The 27,793-nt window shown below is 42.8% G+C and overlaps 1 protein-coding gene across 1 annotated transcript in view; it reads right to left on the reverse strand.

Moving 5' to 3' along the window:
* The window catches only part of GNAQ (G protein subunit alpha q), a gene marked incomplete at its 5' end in the record, with an annotated part of 302,948 nt that overhangs the window by 187,889 nt on the left and 87,266 nt on the right, over positions 1–27,793 (reverse strand). The window contains one exon of the mRNA XM_080820525.1: positions 10,537–10,721. Within this exon, the coding sequence (XP_080676651.1) occupies positions 10,537–10,721 (185 nt within the window). The remainder of the gene's footprint in view (positions 1–10,536; positions 10,722–27,793) is intronic.

Genomic DNA, 27,793 nt, shown 5'->3' on the forward strand with positions numbered 1-27,793 from the left:
ATGGAAAGGAAAGTGGAATTTTATCAGTGTTATCCCCACATATTTAAATATGTGGAATTTCGGATGCCTAAGACATCAATTATACATGAGTGCGTGCATACGGATGCATGCGTGGATATGTGCCTACGGTTCTGACCGCCCTTCAGTCTCTGCTTCGCCAAAACCAGATGCCTCCCAGTATCTTCATTAAGGCATAAGTGAATAAAAACTATACATAATAGGATTAAAACACTGTAGTTAACAAAAGGGCTAAACCAGCTCGTATTACCTTCGTAGCGAGCTACACCTCTTACAGGGAGCCCCAAAAGAGAGTTAATTTCCACAACAGCTGGAGACCACACAACAACAAAAAAGAAAACCCAGGTAAGCCTATTCAGTCCTCCCAACCGGCTACGGATCGGACCGTGAAGACAGTAAATAAGAAGGGATTCTGGAGCCAAATCTACATGGTACAGACCAGTGCTGGCTAAAAAGGGATTCGTGGAGGGGAACTTGGTCAAACTCCACTGCCTTCACAGTGTGGCACCGATCTGGTTAAAGGAAATGCTCCAGTAAGAACGAACGTGACCCTGCTGAGTAACGCAAAACCACGTACAGCAGCTCCGCCACCCTTTGCAAGTGAGCTGCTTGATAATAAAAATGTCACATTATTAATCCAGGAAAAATAGATGTCCTTCTACTGAGCTATGCAGCCAATACATGTGAAATAAGAAAATGAGAGGTCTCAAGGAAGGGGAAGCCACGTATATTACAGAGAACAATTAAAACATTCAGATTCATCCCGGGAAATTTACCACCAGTTAAAGAAATGTTACTCCCGAAAGGTACCTTTAATTACAAGCAAATACATCTAGCACTTGTACAATCTTGAGAGTAAAACCAAAGCTGAATGACTCATATTCTCTGATGTTAAAGTCAATGCAGGGGAGCCCGGGTGGCTCAGCTGGTTAAGTGCCTGACTCTTGATTTCAGCTCAGGTTGTGATCTCAGGGTTGTAAGACTGGGTCGTCTGTCAGGTTCATGCTCCATGCGGAGTCTGCTCGAGATTCTCTCTCCCCGCCTCTCTCTCTCTGCCCCACCCCCTACCGGGGCGCTTGCTTGCTCGCTCTCTCTCTCTCTCTCTCAAAATGAATAAAATCTTTTAAAAAAATTTTAAAGATAAACTCAATGCAAAGTTTAGCCTTTACTACAGCACCGACATAAAGATACACAAAATAGACCAATGAATCAGAAAAGACCATTCAGCCACAAATGCACATACACACCATCACTTAACCTGCAATTGCACTTGGTAAATGAAGGACTTTTCAATAAATGAGTTGGGTTAATTAGATATCCATATGAAAAAAGTAAAAATTTGACCTTCTGCCTCACATCACTCTTTACAATCCATCTGAACGGATTTTTAGAGCTAAATGTAAAAAGCAAAAAAACCCAACAATTCAGAAGACAAACCAGTAGATAATCTACAAGACCTTAAAGAAGGCAAAAGTTACTTTAAAAGGATACAAAAAGCACTAGTCAGAAGGGGGTAAATGATAAGAATTTCTTTCTACTGAAGGAACCAAGAAAATTAAAAGCAAGCCACAAAGTGGAGAACATATTTTCAATACATTTACTCAACAGAAATGTATATCCTTAATATATAAAAGATCTCTACAGAACAGTAAGAAATCAGACAACCAGCAGGAAAAAAGAGTAAAAAGTCGTTTTCTTAAAGAACTAAAGCCAACGAACATATGAGTGCTCAACATCCCTAGTTGTCAAAGAAATGCAAATTAAAACAAAATGTGATACCACTATCCAGCTACTAGATTAGCTAAAATAAAAAGACTAATAATACCAAGAGCTGTCAAGGATATGGAGCAACTAGAACTCTCATCAATATCTGGGAGAAGTGTAAATTGGTATAGTCGTTCTGGGAAAATCTTTGGTAGTATCTACTAAAACTCTAAACAGACCCATCACTTCTGGTTCAGCAATTCCAAATTCCAGGTACATAATCTGAAGAAATGCATGGTTATGTTCATCAAAAGACAGGTATGGGAATGTTTATAATGGCATTATTTGTAATAGCCAGAAACACCCAAACTTGTATTAACAATGGGATATACAATGTGTCATATTGATAAAACGGATTATACAACAGTGTTGTCCAATACAGAGCCACTAGTCACATGTAAGTTTTAATGTAACTTAATAAGATAAAATAAAAATAAAAATTCAGTTCCTCGGTCAGACTAGCCACACTTCACAGGCTCAACAGCCACATGTGGCTGGTGTCTACCAGACTGTACAGCACAGACATGAAGCATTCTGATAAAGTTCTACAGGGCATTGCTATTATACATACGGAAACGAGAAAAAGTGAATTACAGTGACAAGTAATGGGTCACTGGGCGAATGCCACAAATGTAATGTTGAGTGGAATAAACCAGATAGAAAAGAGTATACACTAGTATACTACTTCCATTCATACAAAGTTCACACACTAACACAAGTAATCATGGTACTAGAAGTCAGGAGGTGGTCGCCCTGCGGGAGCCGGGGGCATAGACTGGAAGGCAGCACGAGGAGGCTTCTGAGCTTTTGGTCACACTGATCCAGATCGGCAGATGTGGATGCAAGTGTGTTCACAATGGAAGAGCACATGTGGCTTAATACTGATGCTGTGTACACTCTTCCATATGTAACCAAAAAATAAATCAACGGTCAGCCTCATTCTACTGCTGAAGTCCTTCTTTGCTTCAGAGCCCTTCTCTGATAAAACTGAACTTGAAATGCTCACCCTGAGGGCACCTGGGTGGCTCAGCTGGTTAAGTGTCTGACTCCTGGTTTCCACTCAGGTGATCTCAGGGCTGTTGTGGGATCGAGCCCTGTGACATGCTTTGCCTCAGTGTGGAGTCTGCTTGGAATTCTTTCCCTCTCCCTCTATCCTTCTCCCAACTCACACACGAGCAGGCACTCACTCACTCTCTCAAATAAAATGAAATAAAACAAATCTTTTTAAAAAACCCAAAACACACACAAAAAGATGCCCACCCTGGATAAATGCTATGGCCTGCCTTAGGATTATTTTAGCCAAGAGAAAGGGATTTTTAACAAATCTTACATTCTTCTATTTTTACATGGCCATCGGGTTTTATAAAATGAATAAAGAACTGCAGGGAAGCAAAGACAGAGTGAGGAGACAAAAATGTGGCTACACAGTATTTGCCAGATACTAAAAGAGAAAAGAAAGCATGTGAAGAAATTCTGAAAGCTGATAAAGCTACAGGAGAATCAGTGGTGATTCAACTCCTAACCAGAGCCCTAGAGATGGGGTACCTGGGTGGCTCAGTGGGTTAAAGCCTCAGGGTCATGATCCCAGGGTCTTGGGATCGAGCCCCACATTGGGCTCTCTGCTCAGCGGGGAGCCTGTTTCCCCATCTCTCTCTCTGCTTGTCTCTCAGCCTACTTTTGATCTCTGTCTGTCAAATAAAGAAATAAAATCTTAAAAAAAAAAAAAAAAAAAGCCCTAGAGAGAAGGGAGGAGGTTGTAAACCAACCTCAGATCAAGTTGGTCGAGAAAAGTCTCGAGATCCCCTTAGACTCTTTATTAAAAAGAAAACTCAGATTCAGAGAAGCAGGAGTACCAAGTGTTCCTAGGAGAAGGTGCAGACTGTCTTTGGTGGCCAGTAGTCAACAACCCAACTGACATGCTATCACTGACAACCTCCCCAAAACCTGCATCTGATGTTGACCTTTGTTTTGTTTTGTCTTTGATTTTTTTTTAAATTTTGACCTTTGAACACCATTTAAAAGGGGAAACAAAAAAACCTACATGGACATAAATATTATAATCACTCAGGGGATTTAAATACAAAGAAAGGTCTCCTTTGGGCTAGAGATCACCGTCACTTACAAGCTCTTGCTTTGGGACATCTGGGCAGCTCAGTCAGTTACCCGGTTACCCCTCTGCCTTTGGCTCAGGTCATGATCCCCACCCCCCGTTGGGGTCCTGGGGGATGGAGCCACGTTGGACTCCTTGCTCAGCAGGGAGCCTGCTTCTCCCTCTCCCTCTGCCTGCCGCTCCCCCTGCTTGTGCTCACTCCCTCTCTGTCAAATAAATAAACAAAAAAAATTTTTTAAAACTATCAAAGAAAATCTCTTGTTTCTTATCTTTGGTTTCAATTTTTGTTAAGTGCTCTGGAACAGACAAAATTCCAAAAAGGGAAGAGATTTAAATTATAACAAAGTGACAATAGCTTTCTTAGAGTTTTGGAATCACAGTATCAGCATGAGGGAAAACCGTGCTAGCAACGGTTTCAGAGGGTGTCCAGTCCATCCCTTGTCTTATTTTAGCAAAAACGCCTTCAAGAATTTCACGTGTTAAAAATACGTTCTATTTTTGAACACATCCAGATAGGGAGATTTCTGTACCTCCCTTGGTGTCCCATTTCAATGACTGTCACTCGGAGGAAAGTTTCCGTCAGATACCTCCTATATCTGGTCATGCTATTTAAATGACTTTCTGTTTATCTTATTCTTAATAAATACAGAAGATTAGCAGTGTTCATCACCTTCACGGTAACTCATAACAAGTGGCAACCTCTTTTTTATTTATCATCTACAAGACATTTTCAGACTTGAAATAATCCTATTATTATCTGTCCCGTTTTACAGATGGGGACACTCAGGCTTAGAGAGAAAGGAAATTGAGGCTTAGGGAAAAAATATGGCAATGCCAAGGTTACTCAGCTATCTGGGGCTTGGGCTCAAATTCAGCTACTTCCTTCATATATAAGTGTTACTAAGCCACTAACCCCTCAACCTCTCCACACCCCCATTCTGAAGAAGCCCAGAATGGGAAGCTGTACTTTTGGACAGGCTTAGCAAGTGTGGAACAGAACTGGACGGCTTTCTTCCACAAAGCATCCAGAGGTCGTTTTATTCTCTAAACCAACAGCATGATTGAGCAGTGAGTAGTTGTGATCTGTGGCAGCATCATTCCTGTCTTCTCGTCACTGCACCCTGATTTCCCTCAGGAACTGTCAATCCAATCGCCCAGCCTTGCCCGAAGAGCGAGCACAGAATCCAGGCCGGAATTCTCAGGCATGTTTCCCCAAGAATCTGAATTTTGAATGGAGTGACCGAAGAATGAAAATGGTCAGAGTTCAGCCACCTCACAGATGAGTTCGCCAGACCTCCTTCCGCTTCTCCAGACTTCTCCAGGTTCCCTCACATTCTCATTAGGCCTTTGTTCCGCTAAGTTAGCCAGGGTTGGCTTCTGTTGCTTGCAAACACAGAACACGGATTGATACAACTCTCGGGAGGAACAGATTAAAATACATGCTTGTTAGTAAGTTCTACTTTTCTTATGTCCTTATTCTGTAGGTGAGAAATATTAAAAGGAAATCAGTCTCTCAGCATTTTGTAAACTAAGAAAATTCCTTCACGTTGGAAAACGTAGTACAGCCATTTCTTGTGCAACTGATCAAAGGCAGGAAAAAACTGGCAAGTTCTCCAGAATCCTGGCTATGTTCTCTTCCAAAACACGGCTTCTGGGATCTTGGACTTCTCGGGAAGTGCAGAAAATTCAGAAAGCTGTGGAAGTGTTTAAAGAGGTATTCTCCTGGTGCAAGCCCTTTCTCAGGGAGCTCAGGGAGGACAGAGGTACTGCAGCAACGTGCTCTCAGCCACCTACCCGCCAGGACAAAGGGTAACAGGTGTCACCCCTGGAAACTCCTGGCTGGACAAAGGCAACTGCAGCCTTTGGTGCTAAGGGAGCCCCAGTCATCCAGACTTCCAAGTCTAAAAGCAGCAACTAGAAGAAAAGGTAACAGTGTCTATTCAACATTAGCAAGTAGCTGAGTTCTACTCAGTAACCATCCTGAGTTCACTGCATGAAGAAGCAGCCGGGACTTTTGCCTCTTTCCTCTTTTCTTTTCTCTTGCTGGGACTGGACAAAGCAGCAAAAACCTGTCAATACTTTGAAACTGCCCCAAGAATAGCCTGATTTCACAGTCCACAGAAACTATAAGCCAACGGGAAAGGGATATGAGGATATGCTAATCTGGGGTAATCTCCAAAAAGCAGCAGCATGTGTGGCCTGTCGTGGAGACAATGAACTACAAAACAAGAAGAGCGCTCACCAGAACGTACCGTGCAGTCTGAGAAAATAAGGCACCTGCACAGGAATGATCAACAGGCAAGGCAGGAAGAAAGCCAACCGCCAGCCACAGATAACAAGTACATGAAAATCAGGCGTCAATGCCTCATCGTCTGTTTCCTCCCCACTCTGTAATCCAGGACAGTTCTTAGCCATGTGGACCCCGAAATTTTTTATCTCTTCCTTTTCATAAAGAACTGATTTCAGCACCCAAACAACCAATAATCAGAAGAAGAGGTCTGCGTAAGATGGGAAACCATAAAATAAGGGTGATGAAAATTCTCCCTTTTGGAGAGTAAAAAATGACAGAGGAATGTCACAGTCAAATGCCTTGTACCTAGTGGAGCATTAAATGTATCTTTTGATTTGACTAAGCGACAACATTTCATCCCTTTTAACATTAGCTATCAACAGTTGTGTTTAAGGAAATAGCAAAGTAATATTTAGGAGAAAACCAACCCTAGCTCACAGTATATTCAGAAGAAGTCTCCAGATATATTCTCTCACTTGGGCAGAGTCCAAGCAGCTCACCTGTAAACATTACTAGCTTGCCAAAGAAAATTCAAGAACGCGACAGTGGATACTCACCCATGGGAAATTTTATCTTTCTTTTGGTAAAAGTTTGTAATTTATCCCAAGCTATTCCTGAGCTAGCCAATCCCTGGATCAGTGGGTAAGGTCTACAAAAAAGGCAGGGGATGCCACACCACCATCTAGGGCAGAGACAGTGGCCTGGACTCCCTCCTGACCACAGCACCAGCCCCCCAGCTAACCAGTGGCACTCTCAATTCAATGCAGTAACACTACCCAGGAGCCAAAAGAATTCCAATATTCTGGTGTGGTATTCCCACTGCTAGAACGAATTTCACCGCAAACAAAACTGTGAACAATTTCCCAGTTAAAAACAGGCCATACCATTTTTAATCTACATTTTGTTCTGTAAAATACATGAACTCAGACGCAAGTACAAAGTTAGGAGGAAACTATTAGAACGTGTTTGTTTTTATTTATGCTACTACCATATAGTATGACCAATGTGGCTGTAGACGCAAAGAAGCTTTTATAAAAACTACATTTTTTTACATCTTTAGTGTCACAAAATCATGTAAGTCACAGTGCACTGCTTTCAAGTAATTGCTAATAAAATGCACACCAAATTCCTTAAACTATTTATAGAGAGCATATTATAACCAAAAACTTTCATAGAAAATTCTAACTGAAACAAAAAATATCATTACTAAATGGGTCTCATAAAGACAAGAAAATAAAATTCAAACTTCTTGGTCTGGATTTAATACCTTTCAGAAACAAATTCTAAACCATTTTTAAATTTTATTTTCTAGTTCTCCTCTATAAGAATTCTGCTCAAGGTAAGTTGGCCAACACAGTCACACCCCTTTTTCTTAACATCTACTCCTGCCATTCTTCCGCCCCAAAGTGCCCCAACGTTAGCAATGCCCTTGACTTCTTCTGGATTGTCAATTTCTGCCCAGCCCTCATGAAACTTCCCTGCACCTCTGACACCACACTGTACTGATTTCCTTACACACGTAAAATCATTTCAACAGTGATCTGTTGATCTGAATAAGCATTTCAACAACCTGGGGGCAGAAGAGGAGACTTTCAGTTGTCTAAGGGGATGAATGACTTGCCCGTTCATAAAACAGTATTTTTTGAACCTCTACTATGTACAAGGTATGATGCTGGGAACCTGAAAAACGCTGACGTGCAAGTGACATCATCTACTTTCAAGAAGCTTTGAGTCTAGCGGGGAAAACAAGACCAACTCCCACAAGTCATCATAATGAATGTAAGTTAGGCAATTATAAACACTCCACTATGGTTTCTGCTACAGGAGGGTGGGATTACTTAGTGTAGTGGGGTGGGAGCGGGGGAGGAGTTGTACAGAGAAGAACTCTAGGAGGATGTGGCAATTGGGTGGAAGAGAAAGAAGACATTATGTCCTTAATAAGCATTAACGAAGGCAAGGAATGGGCAGAGCTTGGGAAGTTAATGGATGAAGCAAGGAGTGATGTTTCAGAATATGTGTACGTTAGAAAGAAAATGGAACAAATGGGAAAGTAATTTATATTGTAAATTAAAGGGGATTAAACCTACTGAGAAACTCAGAGGTTGGCACACACTCGTGTCCCTATATTAGGCAGTGTATTAAGCAACCAAGAGATGTGAGAAGATTCCATGGGATAATTATGATATCGGCGAAGAATCACATTATTGTAACTTTTTATGATGTTGATTTTTAACTGAATGGTATTCATCACAGTAACATCTACTTAATTATAACTGATACAAAGAGCTCAAGTAACACATGTTGTTATATATTCTTCAATGTGTTACATGAAGAAGGCATAAGTTCCACTCCAGCTTCCACACCTGTGTAATGGTACAATCAACGGGCCTCATGTGAGAAGCTAACATCGAAGCAAGATCCTGATCTATTCTCCTGGAACATCCCAGAAAGATGATTTCTGTGCATGATTAAGGGAGATTGCCTTGTATTATAAAGTGTTAAGTGACAACATATGTTTTATAGGTACCTATAAAACATATTGCCAATTACACACACACACACACACACACACACAGCTGACCCTTGAAAAACACAGGTTTGAACCCTGCAGGTTGTGCTCGCTTTGGCAGCACATATACTGAACCCTGCAGGTGCACTGATACATGGATTTTTTGTACGGTACTGTAAATGTATTTTCTCTTCCTTATGATTTCCTTAATAACATTTTCTTTTCTCTAGCTTGTTTTCCTTTAACAATACGTGTATAATACGTATAACACACAAAATACGTGTTAATCGACTATTTATGTTATTGGTAAGGCTTCAGGTCAACAGTAGGCTATTAGCTAAGTTTTGGACAAGTCAAAAGTTACCCGTAGATTTTTGCCCGCACAGGGGGTTGGCACCCCTAAACCCCACGTTGTGCAAGGGTCAACTGTACATCGTACCACCCATGTGGTTAATTCAGCCAGAATCTATCAGATCATGATATTATCAAATAACTGTAGACCGGCACAAGTTGCTGGCCTTAAAAAACAGTTCCCTCCACAGAATCTTCTCCCAACTGCAATGAAACAAGCGTGCCACTATTTCAGAAACTCATTACACTGAGATTTCTTGGAGGGGGTGGGGCGGGGGGTGGGAGACAACCCTGATCCTTCTAAATTTAGACTGTTCACTCTCCAGGCAGCTTCAACTGGTTCAGGCACCACATTCCCAGGCTCGTGAACCTGCCCAGATCCTTCTCACTCTTGCGGATACAAACAGGAAAGCTTCTTTGTGGAGAGTCTCTCTGTTCTTGGTGGGAGACACTGTCCCATCACCATTGGAAAACTAATGCCAGAGTATCAGTGAGATAAGAAAGAGCCAGGCGATTTCAAGGAAACATCCAAGAAAAATAAATGCCTGATTTCAAGATGATCTGTACATTTAGAAGCTTCTAGACGGTACGAGAAGGGGAGATACACAGCATTCCTTTATTTTACCCATGATTCACTTTGAGTTAACTCTCAGATTATGAGTCACAGTGAGCATGCCAGCTTCTTGCTGTCACATACTGACCTGGTATATGGAAACATTTTTAAGAATAAATTATCAAGAGCACTGACTGGAAGACTTGAAGGGAGGCTCTCAAACCAGTGTAGGTGCAAATGCAGTGTTCTGTCAACAAAAGGTGAGGTCTACCCGATTACTAGAAGGTCAACACCTACATGCCCTGAGAAGATTCCGATTTTTTTCTTCTCCTCACTTCTCCTTCCTTCTCAAGTGATTTTAGAAGTTTGCATGACTGTCACCCAACTACAGGGAAACATGTTTGAAAGGTTATTGGAAGTGACAGATGGACCTATTCTGAAATAAAATTAAGCCTGTGGTACTACTGACAGGAAGTCACGAAATCCAAAATTAAAACGGACAGAATGCTCTTAAGCTGTTTTTGTTCTTTTTTTTTTTTTTTCCTTCAAGGAAGCACAAAGAATGGGAGGGAAGCAAGGCCACTGCCTCTTCTTTGAATTCCCTCACCTCGGTCAATGTGTCCTGAGCTTACAACCGGTCTTCTGAACATAATGGGGCACCCCCCAGAATTCTAAACCTCCATATATTTATCGTCGAATATCCAAATGAGCCTTCCACCGATATCACTACGAACACAACTCTAATTGTGCAGAGATGGCACTTTAAAGATTTAAGGGAAAAAAAAAAAACGATAAAGAACATACTGAACCATTAAATGTCCCACTTAGGATGAGACGAAAAATGTATGCTTCGAAAACCCACTGTCCCACCCAGCCATGTGAAGACAGCATCCGCACCGTGCATGGCTTTGCCCGCGGTTCCCAGGAGGAGCCAGGCCTACCTTATTATGCTCGTACTTGTAGGGGATCTTGAGCGTGTCCATGGCTCTGATCATAGCCTGCATGGCCGTGAAGATGTTCTGATACACCAGCTTGGTGAAGCCCCTTTTGTCTTCATCAGAGTAGCCCGACCCGTGGATGATTCTCATCTGCTTGATAAACGTACTCTTGCCGCTCTCTCCCGTCCCTGCAAGATGGACCACAGCAAAAGAGGTCATCAGACCGTGACACCTTCTCACAGTCGCCCGGACAGCTAAGCTAGACACGGCGGAACGGACGTCGCACCCTCACACGGATGGCTGGAGGAGCATCACAGGACGGCACCCTCCCTGGCGGGGGAAATGCCACCTGCAGAGAACACGCAGCCACACTGGAGGACGAGAATGCATTTGGGAGGCGAATGGAGCTTAAGCACGTGTGCGTGCGCGCGTACACACACACGGACACACAACCTGTTGCCTCTTTGGAAGCCACTCAGCACGGAATTTGGATAGTGATTTGTAACCATGTATCTTAGAAGAAACAATGAAATCCGCATCTTTTGAAGTGCACACACACTTGATAAAGCTCTCCTCCCCACAGAATATCTGAAAGCCTTCCAGGAGGCTGGGCTGGGAGGCAGGATTTGGATCTGGAAACAACAATGCACTTACACAAAGGCTGTGCAGAGCCGTAGGACAAAAATGCCTTGAAATTTCTCGACATTTTCTTTCACTTCAAGATGTTATGTACGCACGGAGAGCAGAACACCCAGATAAGAAGCAGGAATTTGGGGGACAGCAGTATCCACTGTATGTGGCTGAGTTATTTCAAGGAATCGCCTAATTCAGAGAAGTCACAGTGACTCTCCTTCCTTCTGCCCATTCTTGACTAATAGCATGATATACAAATTTATTGTGACTAGATTTTTCTCTTCCACACTCTTATTTTTTCCCTTTTCAACACCCCTTCTTCTGTTACCATAAGCCTGAGGTGGATCCCTGACAAAGCTACCAATGGCCATGGAGTAAGAAAAGACAAAGACGGGATCCTATCACTGAGTGACAACCTATTTCTTCCACAACGGATCTAAAACTACTAAGGTAAAAACTTCATTTTTCCAAATGGAGGTGGTTTCTTCTGTATGTCACTTCATTTCTGAACATTTTTTGCTCACTTTCAGGCTTCCTTGAGATTTCCAAAACAATAACTATCTCTGTTATCAATAAACCTAACGGTGTAGAAAATGGTTACCCATAACCCTAACAGTGTAGAAAAACACTGACAGCACCTATTTGGATATTAAACAGGGAAGCATAAAATACACAGGAGGCCAGCGTATCCTTATTGCCACTTCCAACCTACAAGGTGTTTCAAACTGAAGGCTAGGAATACAGCATCTGTCCTAACTTCATTTTGTTTTTCTGGGGATTAGATTTCATTTTCATCTTTATAAACAAATCACAAAAGATTCAACTAAGTATTACGGTTTTCACAGAAGCAAGCTTAAATGACTACAGATGTCCGGGTAAACACAGAAGCCTTGCCCAGTGACAGAGGAAGAGGCTTTCTAGCTCCGCAGTCCTGGGTCAGCAGCTCCATTATCATTTTCATATGACTTTTAATAAGTGATCTGGAGTCCTTGAACTATAAAGTTAACAGCGCCATGTGAATGCCATCAACCCATTTTAACGAGCTGCATCCCAAGAGTTTAAAAAAACTATTTGATAATCCCAACCATGAATAGAGGAGGAAAAAAAAGAAAAAAAAAAAAACCAACGTATCTAAAAAGTAGCACCTCTGATAGAAATAAAGTTATGAAACTGATTCTCATTGTCGATCCAGAATTTATAGAAAACAACAGGTCTCTTTACTCTCCCAAGCATTTCAAAGTATGCAGGGAAAAAAGAAATCCAGATTGCTTCTTTATTATCCCTATCCCAGGGAAAATGGTCTGCTCAGAGGGTCCCACCATAGACACAATCATCAAATCAGAATCCCTGCTAGGTTTTTCCACAACAAAAACCAGAAGACATCTTCGTATGTGAAGTTAATGGCAGAAGAAGCAAAGGAAAGAGAAGCAGGCGTTACAGCCTCTTCCTCCTGGCTGGCAGAACAGCTTTTATGTCCTCATTTGGGTGAGTATAAAATCTAAAACATAAAAATTATGTTTTTATGGCTTATGTATCACTGCAGTCCTGCCAGGCAACAGCAGTCAACGCTTGGTATCTCTTTGGATCTAGTCACCTGGGCATCACGCTAATGATGAACGAATGACCAATGAATGAAGGGGAGCGAGGAAAGGGGAAAGAAAAAAGAATCCAAACATCATCTCCAAAGTAAGATTTGTCCCTATTGCCCCAGACACATCGAGGGATGCTCCCTCTCCATTCTCTTGCCTTGCTCAGTGCCCCAGGAGGCTGGTCCCGAAGGTGTTGACATCAACAGCTCCCTTGTCCTCATCTTTGTCTTGGGTTTAGCACACAGAAGACATGAGAAGGAGACCAGAGAGCTGGAAAATGAGGAAGAGTCATTCTCCCCACGGCTCACTCCCTAGAGAGATACTGTATCCCCTGTAGAGGCCACAGTTCCCACTGGGTGCCCCCCACCCCATACAGCTACCCTCTCTGGGTTCCTGTGACCACTCTCTCCCCTTGTCGGGCTAGGGCCAGCCACTAGTGACCTCATCCCCTTCTAGAACTCCCCTCAGCCACCCAGCTGGAGTGTGCCACAGGTTTCCCACTGGGACTCTGACCAGTACAAATGCCACAAGAGAAGCAGGGGACGCTCAATAACATGACAGAGGCCCTTTCTGTATAAACCTTATTCATGAAGTGCTTGCTAGTCCCTTAAGAGCTTGCTGGTCACCAGCTCACTGTCCTGACACTCTCCCAGAGGCCAACTGAGATGAAGAAATGACAGAGCCTGATTCTCCCCCAAAGTCTGAATAAATACAGTACTAGCCACCCATCCCCAGAACGTGCACACACACACCCACCCACACACACCCCAAGACCAGTCTCTAACACCAACAGGAGAAACTATGGTCTCCACCTCCTGAATGTCCTCTCTTATCACGGAAATCAAAAGAAATCTGTGTGCAACCCTTTACGCTTTGCCAAGAACTTGGAAATATACTGTCATTTCATCCTTTCAAGAACCTGTGAGATAGAGGTCTTTATCCTCATTTCACATAGAAGAAGAGGCCTTGGAGGGCGAGTCCTCAGGCAAAGATGCCACGGCCAGTAATGGGCAAGGCAAGGGTTCGGCCCAGCCCTCGGCTACCCAGTTTGGGTTTGTCACTATTTTCTTTGTCACGACTGCCCTAAATCCAGGGGAATTAGCTTCTACTGCCCACTGGCTAAAAATATCTTATGATGGCTTTGACTGCACCCAACTTTTATCCATTTAATCTAATTCTGAGTTTCTGAATACTGCTTCGATTAGTGGAGACCCATTTTGAAACTCTGTGCCATCTTCCAATTGACTGGCCATCCCTCCCAGATAAGTTTCACCCATGAACTTAAGGTTCACCCTGTGATGTTACTATATAAATACAGCCAAGTCAGAGCGAAGGCAGAGCTCCATAGAAGAGAATGTCTGGGGGCGCCTGGGTGGCTCAGTGGGTTAAAGCCTCTGCCTTCAGCTCGGGCCATGATCTGAGGGTCCTGGGATCGAGCCCCGCATCGGGCTCTCTGCTCAGCGGGGAGCCTGCTTCCTCCTCTCTCTCTGCCTGCCTCTCTGTCTACTTGTGATCTCTGTCAAATAAACAAATAAAATCTTAAAAAAAAAAAAAAGAGAATGTCTGTGTCAGTCAAATACTGTAGGTAGAAGATAAAAGTAGTCAACTGATGTATGATTCTGTACTAACGATGGATTTAGCCCCCCAACAAGAAGTATATGGACTGAAAACCTCTACTGAGCAAAAAATTCAGCTTCTTTGTTCCACTGAAAGAGTTCTATCATGGAGACAAATGAACTATTCTTAATAGATGTACAAGCCAAATATCACATTGTTCTCCTATTTTTATAGAGCTATACAACATTCTCAGGATTTGAAACGGACATTTTAACAATCTACTCACAATGAATATGAAAAAAAAATTTTGGTACAAATTAAAAAAAAAAAGCTGTTCTCGAATTCTGTAAAATGGTGGTTTCCTAAGGCCACATGAAGAGTCTGAAAGACTTCACAATTCTATATATCTGAATGCGAGAAAGCAGACTTTTCTGCTAGTAGATTCTCTGCAAATCCAGTTGGCTAACCTCTTTTCATAGCACAGGGCATAAATAACTCTTTTTTAAAAAATTACATCCCATTTATTTTATTTTTTTAAATTAACATACAATGTACTATTTGCTTCAGGGGTACAGGTCTGTGCATCATCAGTCTTACGCAATTCCCAGCACTCACCATAGCCCATACCCTCCCCAACGTCCAACACCCAGCCACCCCATTGCTCCCACACACCCCCCACTCGAGCAACCCTCAGTTTGTTTCCTGAGATTAAGAGTCTCTTATGGTTTGTCTCCCTCTCTGGTTTATCTTGTTTCATTTTTCCCTCCTTTCCTGACCTAGATCTAGCAGCGAGCCCTTCCATGAAAGTGGGGGAGGTGCTCATTTTTGCTAATTTGAACATATCTCCAATCAAGTCACTTAACAACTTCAACAAGCACATCAACACACACAAGGGTATGCACCCCCACAACACTGTATTTTTTCTTTTAATGGTCTCTATAATATGGGTAAAAATTTTCCCCAGAAAAGTTGTTCTACCTTTCAGTAGCTATTCTGCCTTTTCTTGGCCTAGCTCATCAAAACACCCAGAAACGAGACTCTGCAATAATCATGCTATTAAAGAGGGTACACATGGGGTGTCTCACTGGCCCAGTCGGTAGAGCGTGCAACTGCTGTTCTTGGGTTGTGAGTTCAAGCCCCAAATTGGGTGTAGAGATTACTTAGAAATAAAATCTTTTTAAGGGGGGGGGGGACTATAACCCAGTGTGCATATCTGGCTTTGAGGGATACTTGGGTGTTTTTCTTCTCTACCCACCAGATCAGGATAAAGCACAGAGAGCAATCCCTGCGTCGCTTCACATTCCTTTCCATCAGAACAAAATCAAATAAAAATTTCATATCCCATTGCGGAGGGCATCACTTCGTAAGTTAGGATAGAACGTATGAGCCATATACACAGTCACACACATGACCATCTGATGCTTCCATTTTAGGCTTTTACAAGATCTTTTCAACACAAGAGGATTTCCACACACGGCTTCTGCCACAAATCCACATCTACTCTCGCATCCTACTCACCCAAAGCATCTACAGGACGACACTGATTATCCTGCCCATTTGCACAATGAAAGCCATAAACAGTTCTGTCCAATTCACCTCTAAAGGCAGGACAGTGCTTATCATCCCATATCTCCCTCCCTCCTAAACCGGCGGAGTCTTAAATCCAGTATTTCATTCACTTCTTAATGGCAATGGATTATGGATTCACTGGTGCCTTCCCTCACACTCAAGTTGGCTTCTTGGATTACACTTTTATCAACAGAGCTCCGGAGCACAATCCACGTACATACAAGACTTGCTCGGTGCCCTCAAAGTGTCGGTGACTGCCGTCGCTGCTCTGAAAGGCACGAGTGTCCCCGACGGCCACACACTAGCCCTGGAAAACAGTCAATGGACACTACACTATCGGGAACTTGAAGGATCCTCCTGCTTCATTTCCTTCACCGGAAAAAAAGGCAGAAAATATGCCTTCTTGGGGCCTCTTACAAGCTGAGGGAGACCCACAGCGCTGCCACTTTTTTTTTTTTTAGGCTCCCGGGAAAAAGAAGAAATGCCAAAACTGAGTTATAAAAACTGTGGTATTTAAAGTTATACAATGAATATATTCGTTTCGTCCTGCCAGTGCCTTTCATGACTGTATTTGGAGATATTGTCAAACCATCAGAAATCTACATCTGAAGCCTTTAATTAATGTGAAGGCTCGGGCCAAATGCCCCTGTCCTGCCCTCTTGATTGGCCAGCAACCAGAAAAAGAAAGGCTAAGAACAGACCCAAGCCTCATGGAGCTCAATTATAACTCAAGGAACTGTACTTAATAAGGCCTGCTGGTTTAGGCCAAGAGTCTAAGACAGGGAATCTCAGCACCATCAAAGCTGAACTTGGACTACTTCCACCTAATCTTGGATAAAGCAGAACCAGAAATTTCAGGGAGGAATTTTCTACCCACAAGCACATCAACAAGCCACACCTGCAAAGAATTAATAGCACTGAGATTAAAGTGATTGAAATACCCTGAAACCAAACTCAATCCATGTGCCGTCCACATCTCGAGCTGTCTACTCTAAGATACGTGCATTCTGCCCTCTGCATATTTTCCTCCACTTAAATTGGGACCCTGCACTTGAAACGACTAGCTCTGATCTAAGAGTCACCGTGACTTCCTCTCCTTTAAAAGACTGTCCTTTGAGGCCAAGAGTGAATGACTTCACTCTTTATCCCCGACAGGGTCTGGCAGAAGGTACTAGGACAGTTTAAAAAATACAGCACAGAAATGAAATGAATTCAGTTATCATCACCCACTGTGAATGGAAATGGAAAAGATGGGTAAATTTGTGGTAGCCAGGACTATTATAATAACTCATCCAGGTAAGTTGGTTTTAAAGGAAAGATGAGCAAAATACACTGAAAATGCAATTTGCTGAAAATACCTAGAATTTCATCTAGTCCTGGGCTTCTCAATGTGGTACAAACCTCCCGGGAAAGGGACCTGTCATGCGGTTGAGGTTACTCAAACGGTATAATTTCCTGGAGAGTCAGTTTTGCCACAGAGCATCCATGGTAAACATCCATGTATTAAAAGCTAGCATCCATTGGTGGCACAAGCCTCTGAATGTAGTGAAAACCATTAGAATGTATAGTTTTAAACGTTGGATATCATGGTATATAAATTATATCTCAATATTTTTTTTAATTTCATAAACTAGTAACAGTATAGTTCGGAGACGACGGGGAAGTTTACATGAATTTTCATACTAAAATTTGTTCAGGAGGTTACCTTTTGCCTGTTTGCTTTTACTTTTCTTTTTTTTTTAAAGCACACTCTGCACCCAACATGGGGCTTGAACTCGCGACCCCAAGTTCAAGAGTCACGTGCTCCACCAATTAAGCCAGCCAGGCACCCCCAGGAGATTACTCTGAGATTACTTCTCCCATCTTTTCTCCTTCAGGAGTGCACTTTAGGAGGGCACGTTCACGCTCTTCTGCCTCTGAGTGTGATCAGAGGAAAAGTCTGAGAAGCTCTGAGCTCACTTGGTTTGCAAAGAAGGGGAAGGGACTCGCTCAAGGATTCTGCTAGTTGACAACAAAATAGAAGGAAATGAACTAGAACCCACAGAGATCCCGTCTGTCTGGGGGCTCCCAACCTTATATCCTCATGAACTTTCTTTTCAGAAAACATTTTTTCCAAATTTATAAAAGCTGTAAGTATTTGCTAAAGAAAATTCAGAAAACCGGAAGAGTTTCCAAAATTGTTGAAATTTTAACATTTTGGTATCTTTCTTTCCTGTCTCCTTTTCTAGGCAAACGAACTCTCTGTCCTTGTTCTAAAATAAACCTGGAATAATACTGTATTGTTGTTTTTCACATAAAATATTGTGGTAATCATTCCAAGATGCTAATTATGCTTCAGAAAGAGCGATTAATGACCGTCTGAAGGGCCATCATGAGGATGTGTGATAATTTAACAATTCCCTTGTCCTAACACATTTTGAGTATTTCCAATTTTTCACTTTTATAAATAATGTTGTGATAAACATCCCTGAAGAAAACCCCTCGCCTCAATCTCTACTTCCTTAGGAGAATATGATAGAAACACAGTTGGGGGGAAGAGCTGCCTCATAGTTATTTGGCCCCTCAACAGTTTTACCAGTTGGTATGCCCACAGACCCTTCTCTACCCCACTTTCCATTTACCAACACCACGCTCCTTCAATAGTTACAATCTGAGAAACAAAATTAAATCTTTATCTTAATTTACATCTTTACTTATGAGAACTTATTTCATACTTTGTCATTTGTATCCCTTCTATGAACTTGCATTTTCTTTTGAGGACCTGTTATGGGGGGGGGGGGTGGATTTCTTAGAACAATTTAGTTTCGTTTTTTTTTTTTAAAGGTTTTATTTATTTATTTGACAGAGATCACAAGCAGGCGGGGGGTGGGGGTGGGAAGCACTGAGCTTCCCAGGCACCCCAGAACAATTTAGTTTTTAATAGAAAATTAAGGGGCACCTGGGTGGTTTGGTCATTAAGCATCTGCCTTCAGCTCAGGTCATGATCCTGGGGTCCTGGATCGAGCCCCACATCAGACTCCCTGCTCAGCAGGGAGCCTGCTTCTCCCTCTCCCTCTCCCTGCTATTCTGCCTGCTTGTGCTGTGTGTGTGTGTGTGTGTGTGTGTGTGTGTCAAATCAATCAATCAGTCAATCTTTTAAAAAAAGGAAAGAAAATTAAACTTTGGTTACAAATAGTTCCTCAACCTGTCCTTTTCTTTCCATTTGATGACAAAATCTGATATATCAACTTAAAAATCCGTACTTAATTAATTCATCTGATGTCCTCTGTGATTTAGGTTTATGTTTTTAACGGTTCCAAACATACACATTTATTTTGGCTTTTTTGGCTTGATGTTTTACACTTAACTCATCCATCTATACTTCATTCTGATGTGCAGAAACTTTTTTTTTTAAATAAATCAAAAACCTTCCCCTAAAACCATTCTAGGCTTTAAAAGTTACATTGTCATAGGAGTATTTCTCGATATAATCAAATATTTGATCCAAACAGGGGAGTTTTCTCATGTCCCCTCACGTACTCCCAATGACAATCAAGAAGACACACAGAGCCCAGCGACTCTCCTCAAGCATCTGACACATTCTTTGAGTTCCCCCTTCCTCCCCTTCCCCACCCGAGTAGCCCATCAACCGTCCCTCCCTAAGCCTTAGATTCTGGTTGACTGCATTCCTTTAAAGGCCTCTCAAGAACAGTGGAGTAACTGCCAGGATGTTCAAGGTCTTACTCTTCTTCTATTTTACTAGTCTACTTCTACCCACACGGTACGTTCTGCATAGGCTGTCTATCCTGTGCCACCACCCCCGCCCCCCATGGCTCCGTGACCCGGGTAAGTCACCCGGCCTCTCCAACATTTTCCTCATCTCAGTACCACTACCTACTTTACAGCTCTGCTGTGAATTTTCAGTGAGTTGATCGAACAGTGACTGGGACATCGTAGGTACTCAACAAATACTAGATTTCATTTATAATGCAAAATCCAATGTGAAAATGAGAGAACAGTCTGATCCGGGGCTAGATGGGGAGAGGCAAAAACTGAGTAATTAAGAGAAAGAATATCTCAATGCAGTGTTTTTTCAAAATCAAGATGAATGCCAAAAGCCCATGATGGGCAATATAATCAAACAAAAGAAACAAAAAATATATATTTTTTTAAATAAAGACAGGATCAGTGACAGTGCTGTCCTGTGCCACACTGGCACCTGACATGCTTCCTTAAATTCTATAGCCAAAGCAACTACCTCACTCACCTTACCCCAGGCTCAGATGTGATTCTAATTTTCTATTCCTCAAAATAACTGAGATAATCATCCCCTGTATCTCAGTATTTGAAGCCATAGCGTAAGGGCGCCTGGGTGGCTCAGTCGGTTAAGTGTCTGCCTTCAGCTCAGGTCATGATCCCGGGGTCCTGGGATCGAGCCCCGCATCAGGCTCCCTGGTCAGCAAGAGAGCCTGCTTCTCCCTCTCCCTCTGCTCATGTGCTGTATCTCTCTTGCTCACTCTATCTCACAAATAAATAAAATCTTAAAAAAAATAACACTGTATGCACGGATTGTTCATAATTTTATTATGTGTATATTTCATGCCAGCTATTAGCCTAGTAATCGACAATACAGGACAGAGTCCCTGCTCTCACACAGGCACCATGCAAGTGTGAGTGGCAGGTGACACGCAGGTGACATACAGAATGACCTAGCAGCTACTTTAATTTGGGAAGCTGAGAAAAGACTTTCTAAGAAGGTGCACTTAAGCTGATATCTGAATATCTAGGATCCAGCCACAAGAAAATTAGGGAGAGAGAGCATTCCAAGCAGTGAACCAGCTGACACAGAGGTCAAGGTGGGAACAGGCATGGCTGGCATGTTGGGGGGACGACCAGAGGGGCCAGTGAGGCCCAGGCATGGTGACTGGAGCCGTGAGGGAGAGGCAGAAGGTAACAGAGAGGCCGGCTCTGCTGGCTACAGAGGCAGAGGCTAATCACAGTGGGTACTGCATTTCAGGAAACATGTCTGGATTTTATTTTAGGCACACTGGACAGCTTTGGAGAATTTCAACTAGGAAAGTGATACGGTTTGAGTACTGCTAAGTGAAGAGTGGACTGTAAGGGTAAGCTGGGAGGGTGTTTCAGTAATCCAAGCAAAAGATAACGGTGGGTGATGTGATGGAGAGAAGAGGAATGATTCCGGGTCTAGCCTGGGAGGAGATGGATGAGAAGTGGGTAGGAAGGGGAGGAGAGGAAAGAGAGATGACTCCCGGCATTGGGGCTTGGGTGACGTAGATGGACAGAAGTTCTAGATTCTCTGAGATGCCTGAAGAGGAAAAGGTTTGGGTACCGAGAGGCACATTCAGTTTGAAGTGTTTATTCGTTCCAACGGAATCACTGTGTGTGCACCTACGCACAAAAAAAAAAAAAAAAAAAAAGGTCCACTGAATTCACGTGGAGGATACCCACGGGAAAGATGCGATTTGTGTCCTACATCCTCTAGGCCTCCGGCAAAGGCAAGGACACAGCCATGACTGAGGTCCTCATGCTAATGGATGAGTCAGAGCCGACTGCAAAACCAGGGTTATCATCTCATTTCCTATGAGACGAAGTTCCTTATGTAAAAAGATAGGAAATTTTCAAGCCTCTAAGTTTTACACACACACACACACACACACACACACACACAATAGATTCATAAGGTGGCAACACTGCTATGCGGACACTTTAGAGAAAACTGGGACTTCACTGTCACTACTTGGAATACATGAAGATATCATAAAAGCACCAAGTTGTAATAAAAATGTTTGAAGAGGTAGGGACCCTTAGGATAAATAGCCACCCACAGATTTTTAAGTTATTTCAGATAAGAACAAACGGGCAGGTAGGTGGTCCAGGTTTTTGGGTTCCACGCATACTTTGAAAACGTGGTGGGTGGAAAATGACCAGGTACACCTGGGAATCTCTCTGAAGGCTGCAGGACAGGAAGGCTCATGTGGCCTCCGTCGGGGACGGCAATGAATTAAATCTGTTGTGGGGGAAAGGCCCAGGACAGATCTGAAGTGACATTTTCCACCTCACGTCATATCATCGGGAGACAATCCACAGCAGGTGGGGAGCCTGCGAAGAGCATCTGCGGGAGTCGGGGTCCCTCCAGAGCCAGCTGCATCGAGGGACGCTGGGGACAGGGATCAATACACGGTCACTTGGCCCCTGAGAGCTGATGACAAGGGAACTGGCCTGGATGACCTCAAAGGTTCTCTCCAGCTTTCCGATTTTATGATTATTTTTACTCTCTGTTGCACAGCATTAAAAATCATTCATTTGATTTCCCACAGGGCAGGGGGGAAAAAACCTATTGACGATGTATTCTGGTATTAATTCAAATGAGTTGACTACAAACTGTATTAGTCTTCTTTCAAGGTTAATATGTCAAGACTTTTTTTTTCTTTTGCTCATGTGGCTCTTCACTTGGAGCCTCTAAAAATAATTATCTTTTGAGGTAGGGGAATTAAGGTGCAGGAGGGAGCGAGCAGTGCTCCAATTAAGGGCAGCAGTGGTCTGGCTGCCTCATGGAACGCACGGCTGTTCAACAGAACGCAGAACGCCGCATGCTTCTGGGTGAATATCACCCCAACATTTCCAAGGATGACACCAGGAATACTAAGAAGGACTGTCTGTTCCAAGTCTGCCTCGTAAGCATGAACACATGAAAGGATCTTCGAGAGAGAACGTTTTATGGACAGCAAGAGTTAGTGACTCTGCTCACGTGGGCCCATTATCGGGCTGGTGGGGACTTGGAGGAGTCCGCCATTTGTGGTGGCATCTGAGATTTAATTAACACAAAAACTCAACTGAGAGAAATGTTTCCTTTTTTTAAAAAAGGAAGAGAAAGAACACAGTTCACACACACACAAGGAAGTCAAACCTAGACACTGTTCACATTTTTTAAAAATTCTCTCCTTGGGTGAAATGTGGATATGAATCGAAAACAACAGTACCCGTTGGGGGTGTCATCATGAGCGTGAACACCACCCCACAAAGGCTCGTGAAAGCCATCATTTCCAAAGGGCTACTATGGGAGGCCACCCCGACTATCCCATCGAGAGATGCAGGAAGAAATGGCTTCAGTTCTCACTTCCCCTAGAAACACACATACAAAAATAATTCTTAAGATTCAGCCTTTTTAAAAAAGTTGAAATATGAACCACTGGAGGGAGGAAGTGGCCCCTTTCTAGTCAACGCTCAGGGAACTCTGAAGATACAGACACGAAGTGCCCCTGCTCTTTTAGATCTGAACCATGCCCAGGCAACCCAGCATCGGGCATTCGGGTGAGCTGTCCAAAGCCGGAGAGAGATGGCAAGACAATTTCCCCAGAAATCATCATTGAAGAGTCGCCCTGCGGTTTGTTTCATTAATTTAAATTGTGTCCCATAATTTATTTTGCCTAATGGCCATATGTTTCCCCCGTGTTCGGGCCAGGAATTATAACAGACATGGAAGAGAACGGTGATAGAGCAGGGCTCCCCTTTCCGCTTTTACCCCTGCTTGTTTTTTCAGAAATAACACCGGTCGACTTCAGTTCAAATAAACAAGAAGTGCCTGTTTCCTTATTCTCAAGTAAGTTGCACTTGGAAATAGGCCTTCGCCTGAAAAGAGAATAGAGCATACACTCCTTTCTCAGAAGGGTCGCACCTACAGACGTATAGGCACTGGGCAGGAAACGAGAAAGGACAGTCTTAAAACCGGATCTGCTTCTTGAGGAAGCAAAATTAGGAAAAAGCACATTGGTGCACTTTATTAATGTTCAGTAAGGCTTACACATATGATGACTTACTGCCATTTGACTGATTTTTTAAAAAAGGAAGGGAAACTAATTACCCTTTTATAATTTAAAATGAGCCTCTGCTCTTAGCTCACAATCCATGGAACTGTTCCAAAAAGCAGAAACCACATTTAAAGAGGAAGAGACCCAGAATCTGAGATAATGCTCGGCTCTCAGAATGAGCCTCGGTTTTAGGCCACAGGACCCAACAAATGCTGCCCAATTATGTCAGTATACATTCAGATGTGATTTCTCACAAACTGACCTAATAATGCGATAATAACAACATTTGAGGCTAGGCAGTAACAGTAATTTGAGTAAAAGCAAAACAACCAGAAACCAGCCCTTTCACATGCAACCTTTTCTCTGAAATACTTCATCACAAAAAAGGGAAAAAAGGTCACTAGTGCATTTAATGAAAACTTACATCACCTAGGCAGTGCTTGCTTACTTGAACTAATAAATAAGTTGGCAGAAAGTAGATCAACTGAATGCAAAATAGTAAAACAAAATATTTTTTTTCTTTAGAAAGGAAATGCCGAATCTGTAGGTCCTGCTAAGTGGAATGACATTTTCATTTTGCAAACAAACACTCCTTCCCACCGCCCCCCCCAACACACACACAGAGTTGGAGAGGACTTTAAAATCCAAATGCCTTAGTGCTCGCTTCGGCAGCACATATACTAAAATCCAAATGCCTTAGCCTAATGGTGACACTAGAGTAACGACTTGCTTATCGTGTTCTCTATGTATGGCTTTCCTAAGTATACTCATCAATGACTTGACTTTTTTTTTTTTTTTTTTTTTAAAGACTGGGGCGCCTGGGTGGCTCAGTGGGTTAAGCCTCTGCCTTCGGCTCAGGTCATGATCCCAGGGTCCTGGGATCGAGCCCCGCATCGGGCTCTCTGCTCAGCGGGGAGCCTGCTTCCCTTCCTCTCTCTCTCTGCCTGCTTCTCTACCTACTTGTGATCTCTGTCAAATAAATAAATAAAATCTTTAAAAAAAAAAAAAGACTGTTAACACGGTACATATTGAACAGAATGACTATTGCACAATGTTCTAGATATACCACACACACAGGTTTAGGAATATAAGTGAGCAAATGTCTCCTGATAATACAATCTTTTTATTTATTTTTCATTGTTCCAAGATTCATTTTTTATGCACCACACCCAGCGCTCTATACAATACGTGCCCTCCTTAATACCTACCACCAAGCTCACGCAACTCCCCACCTCCCTCCCCTGCAAAACCCTCAGTTTATCTCTCAGAGTCCTCAGTCTCTCATGGTTCGTCTCCCCCTCCGATTTCCCCCAACTCACTTCTCTCCATCTCCCAATGTCCTCCGTGTTATTCCATATGCTCCACAAGTAAACGAAACCATATGATAATTGACTCTCTCTGCTTGACTTATTTCACTTAGCATAATCTCTTCCAGTCCCATCCATGTTGATACAAAAGTTGGGTATTCATCCTTTCTGATGGCTGAGTAATATTCCATATATGGACCATATCTTCTTTATCCATTCGTCTGCTGAAGGGCATCTTGGTTCTTTCCACAGTTTGGTGACTGTGGCCACTGCTGCTATGAACATTGGGGTACAGATGGCCCTTCTTTTCACTACATCTGTATCTTTGGGGTAAATACCCAGTAGTGCAATTGCAGGGTCATACGGTAGCTCTATTTTTAATTTCTTAAGGAATCTCCACACTGTTTTCCAAAGTGGCTGCACCAACTTGCATTCCCACCAACAGTGTAAGAGGGTTCCCCTTTCTCCACATCCTCTCCAACACATGTTGTTTACTGTCTTGTTGATTGATCATGTAATCTTCTTAATAAATAGTCTCCCTAAGGTCATTAGGTCACCCCTTATTGTTCGTACTATACTGCAACAGGTGTCACAGGAATTGTACAAACTATGGGTAACGAACTTTTTAAATAACAGCTTTATTGGGACATAACTCCCATATCCCGTAATTCATTCAACCAGAGTATACAATTCAGTGGTTTTTAGTATATTCGCAGACGTGTGCAAGCATCACCACAATCAATCCTAGAACGTTTTCATCTGAGGTAATGAAACTTTAATGAGTTGCTAAGCATCTAACTAGCCAAAGCACCAGACCCCTGAGAAAAGCTTGCAGCTAAAAGCATTCCCTCACCTTCAAAGTATACATTTATATTTGGGCTTTGTTGTACTTGTTTTGTTCTTATTTCCACTTAACACATGCTACAGAGTTTGGATTTGATTCAAAAGCTTAGGAGGAGCTGTTGAAAATTTCTGAGGAGGCACGAACTCCATCACCGGAAGCCGTTAAGAAGACAGAGGCATGGCATGCCTCAGAGTTCACAGATGAGAAGCTTGGCAGAGAAATGCGACCAAAGCAGATTACTACAGAAGTCCAGGCAGGAGGTACAAGCCTAGATTTGTGAGGTGAAAAGGAGCAGGAAGGAAGGACTGGAACAATCCTGAGAAGCCAGCACCGGTAGCTGTGGCTCTCTGGTCCGTGGCAGGGTGAGAGAAGGAGGAGTCACAGAAGACACCCTGGGTCATACACGGAGACTGGGGACATGCAGGTACCATCAGCACAAGGAGAATCCGGAAGGAAAAACAGACTTCAAGGTGAAGCTGATGCGTAACTTAAATGTGTTACGTTGACAAATGTATGTCCAGGGCATGTAGAGGCCTGCCGGGCCGGAAAAGAAATGATGCCAGGTGTGCACAGGTGTGCACAGCCGAATGTTCGAGACAGGGGACAAAAGCACCCGGGACAGTGGTTGACGCAAGAAGGCTCTGGATGCAGTGGAAAGAGCAGCAAAAACCTGGAAGATAGACTGAGATGGGCCACTGTCCCCCTGCAGGCAAATGTCTACATGAAGAAAGAAGGACAGCCTAGTGGAGGTCCAAGGGTGAGATCCCGTCCAGGCGGCTCTAGGAGAAACAGAAGAAATGGAGCCCCTCGTGTCCTGTGGGGTCTGGTCTCTCCCGCTGCTGCTCCAGTATGAGGTGTGCCCCTATGCCTTCTGAACGTCACAAGATAAGAAGGGTTCTAGAAATGCTAAATACATACATTTAAGGCTGTTTATGATGATGATCATTGGAGGCCACCTCAGAAACCTCACTGGGCCAGAATTAAATTTCCAAATTCTATGAACGCACGTGAAAGCTAAGCCTAAGCCGCAGATCTTCAGTTTGCTCAGAAAACCATAATGTTTATGTTCATCATCATGAACATTAAGATCTGAACATGCTTCTTCAAGTCTCCCCAGGAACATTCCAGTCACCTTACTGAAAGTTCCTTTAGTTTGAATCAAAGTGACTAAAAACTCTGAAAAGAAACCAATGTGCCAAACTACCGCTCAGTGCAACGTCTTATAAATTTTACTGATTTGGGGTGGTAGAAAATACAAGAAATTCCAAAATAGTACATCCTCCTTTTCTCTCACAACTCATCCCCAGAAACCAATAATCTAAACCACTGAGAGAAAGCAAAGAAGTAAAATTTAAAAATCCAAAATTCAAATGATTAGCCGTCACACTCAAAGGGGAGGAACAGTAATTCAGGAACTTTACTTTCAACCTAATTTCAAAGTGAATAATTATTCTGTCCCACTAGAATTAGTAAGGTCTCAGAATCAAAAATATAATGACACAAAAAGAATATTTTATAACCATAATATCCTGGGCCTTTCGAAACATGGCTATTACCCTCTTTTTGCACATTAAAAACACAATGCCATGAGGCAAGGCTAATTACTTCCTTAAACCAAATCAAAGAAATAATTGGTTGAATTACCTCAATTTTATGTACCAAATGATGCCCTCATACTTAAAGATACAGTGACCACATAATTTATCATCCTAAATGAGTAACTTTTGAGAGTGAAAGGGGGGATGTTAAAAATTACATCAGGATGGTATGTGTAAACCATGCCAGTCCTAGGTGAATGGAGACAGATGGCGGTCCCACTAATGGTTCTCTGGAGGGGCACGTGGTGGCACAGTTGGTTCAGAGGATTATAACACAGTATCAGAAAAACTGAAGAGGGACACCTGGATGGCTCAGTCAGTTAAGCATCTGCCTTCGGCTTGCATCATGACCCCA

The sequence above is a fragment of the Martes martes genome (genome assembly GCF_963455335.1).
Source record: "Martes martes genome assembly, chromosome: 12".
NCBI lineage: Eukaryota > Metazoa > Chordata > Mammalia > Carnivora > Mustelidae > Martes > Martes martes.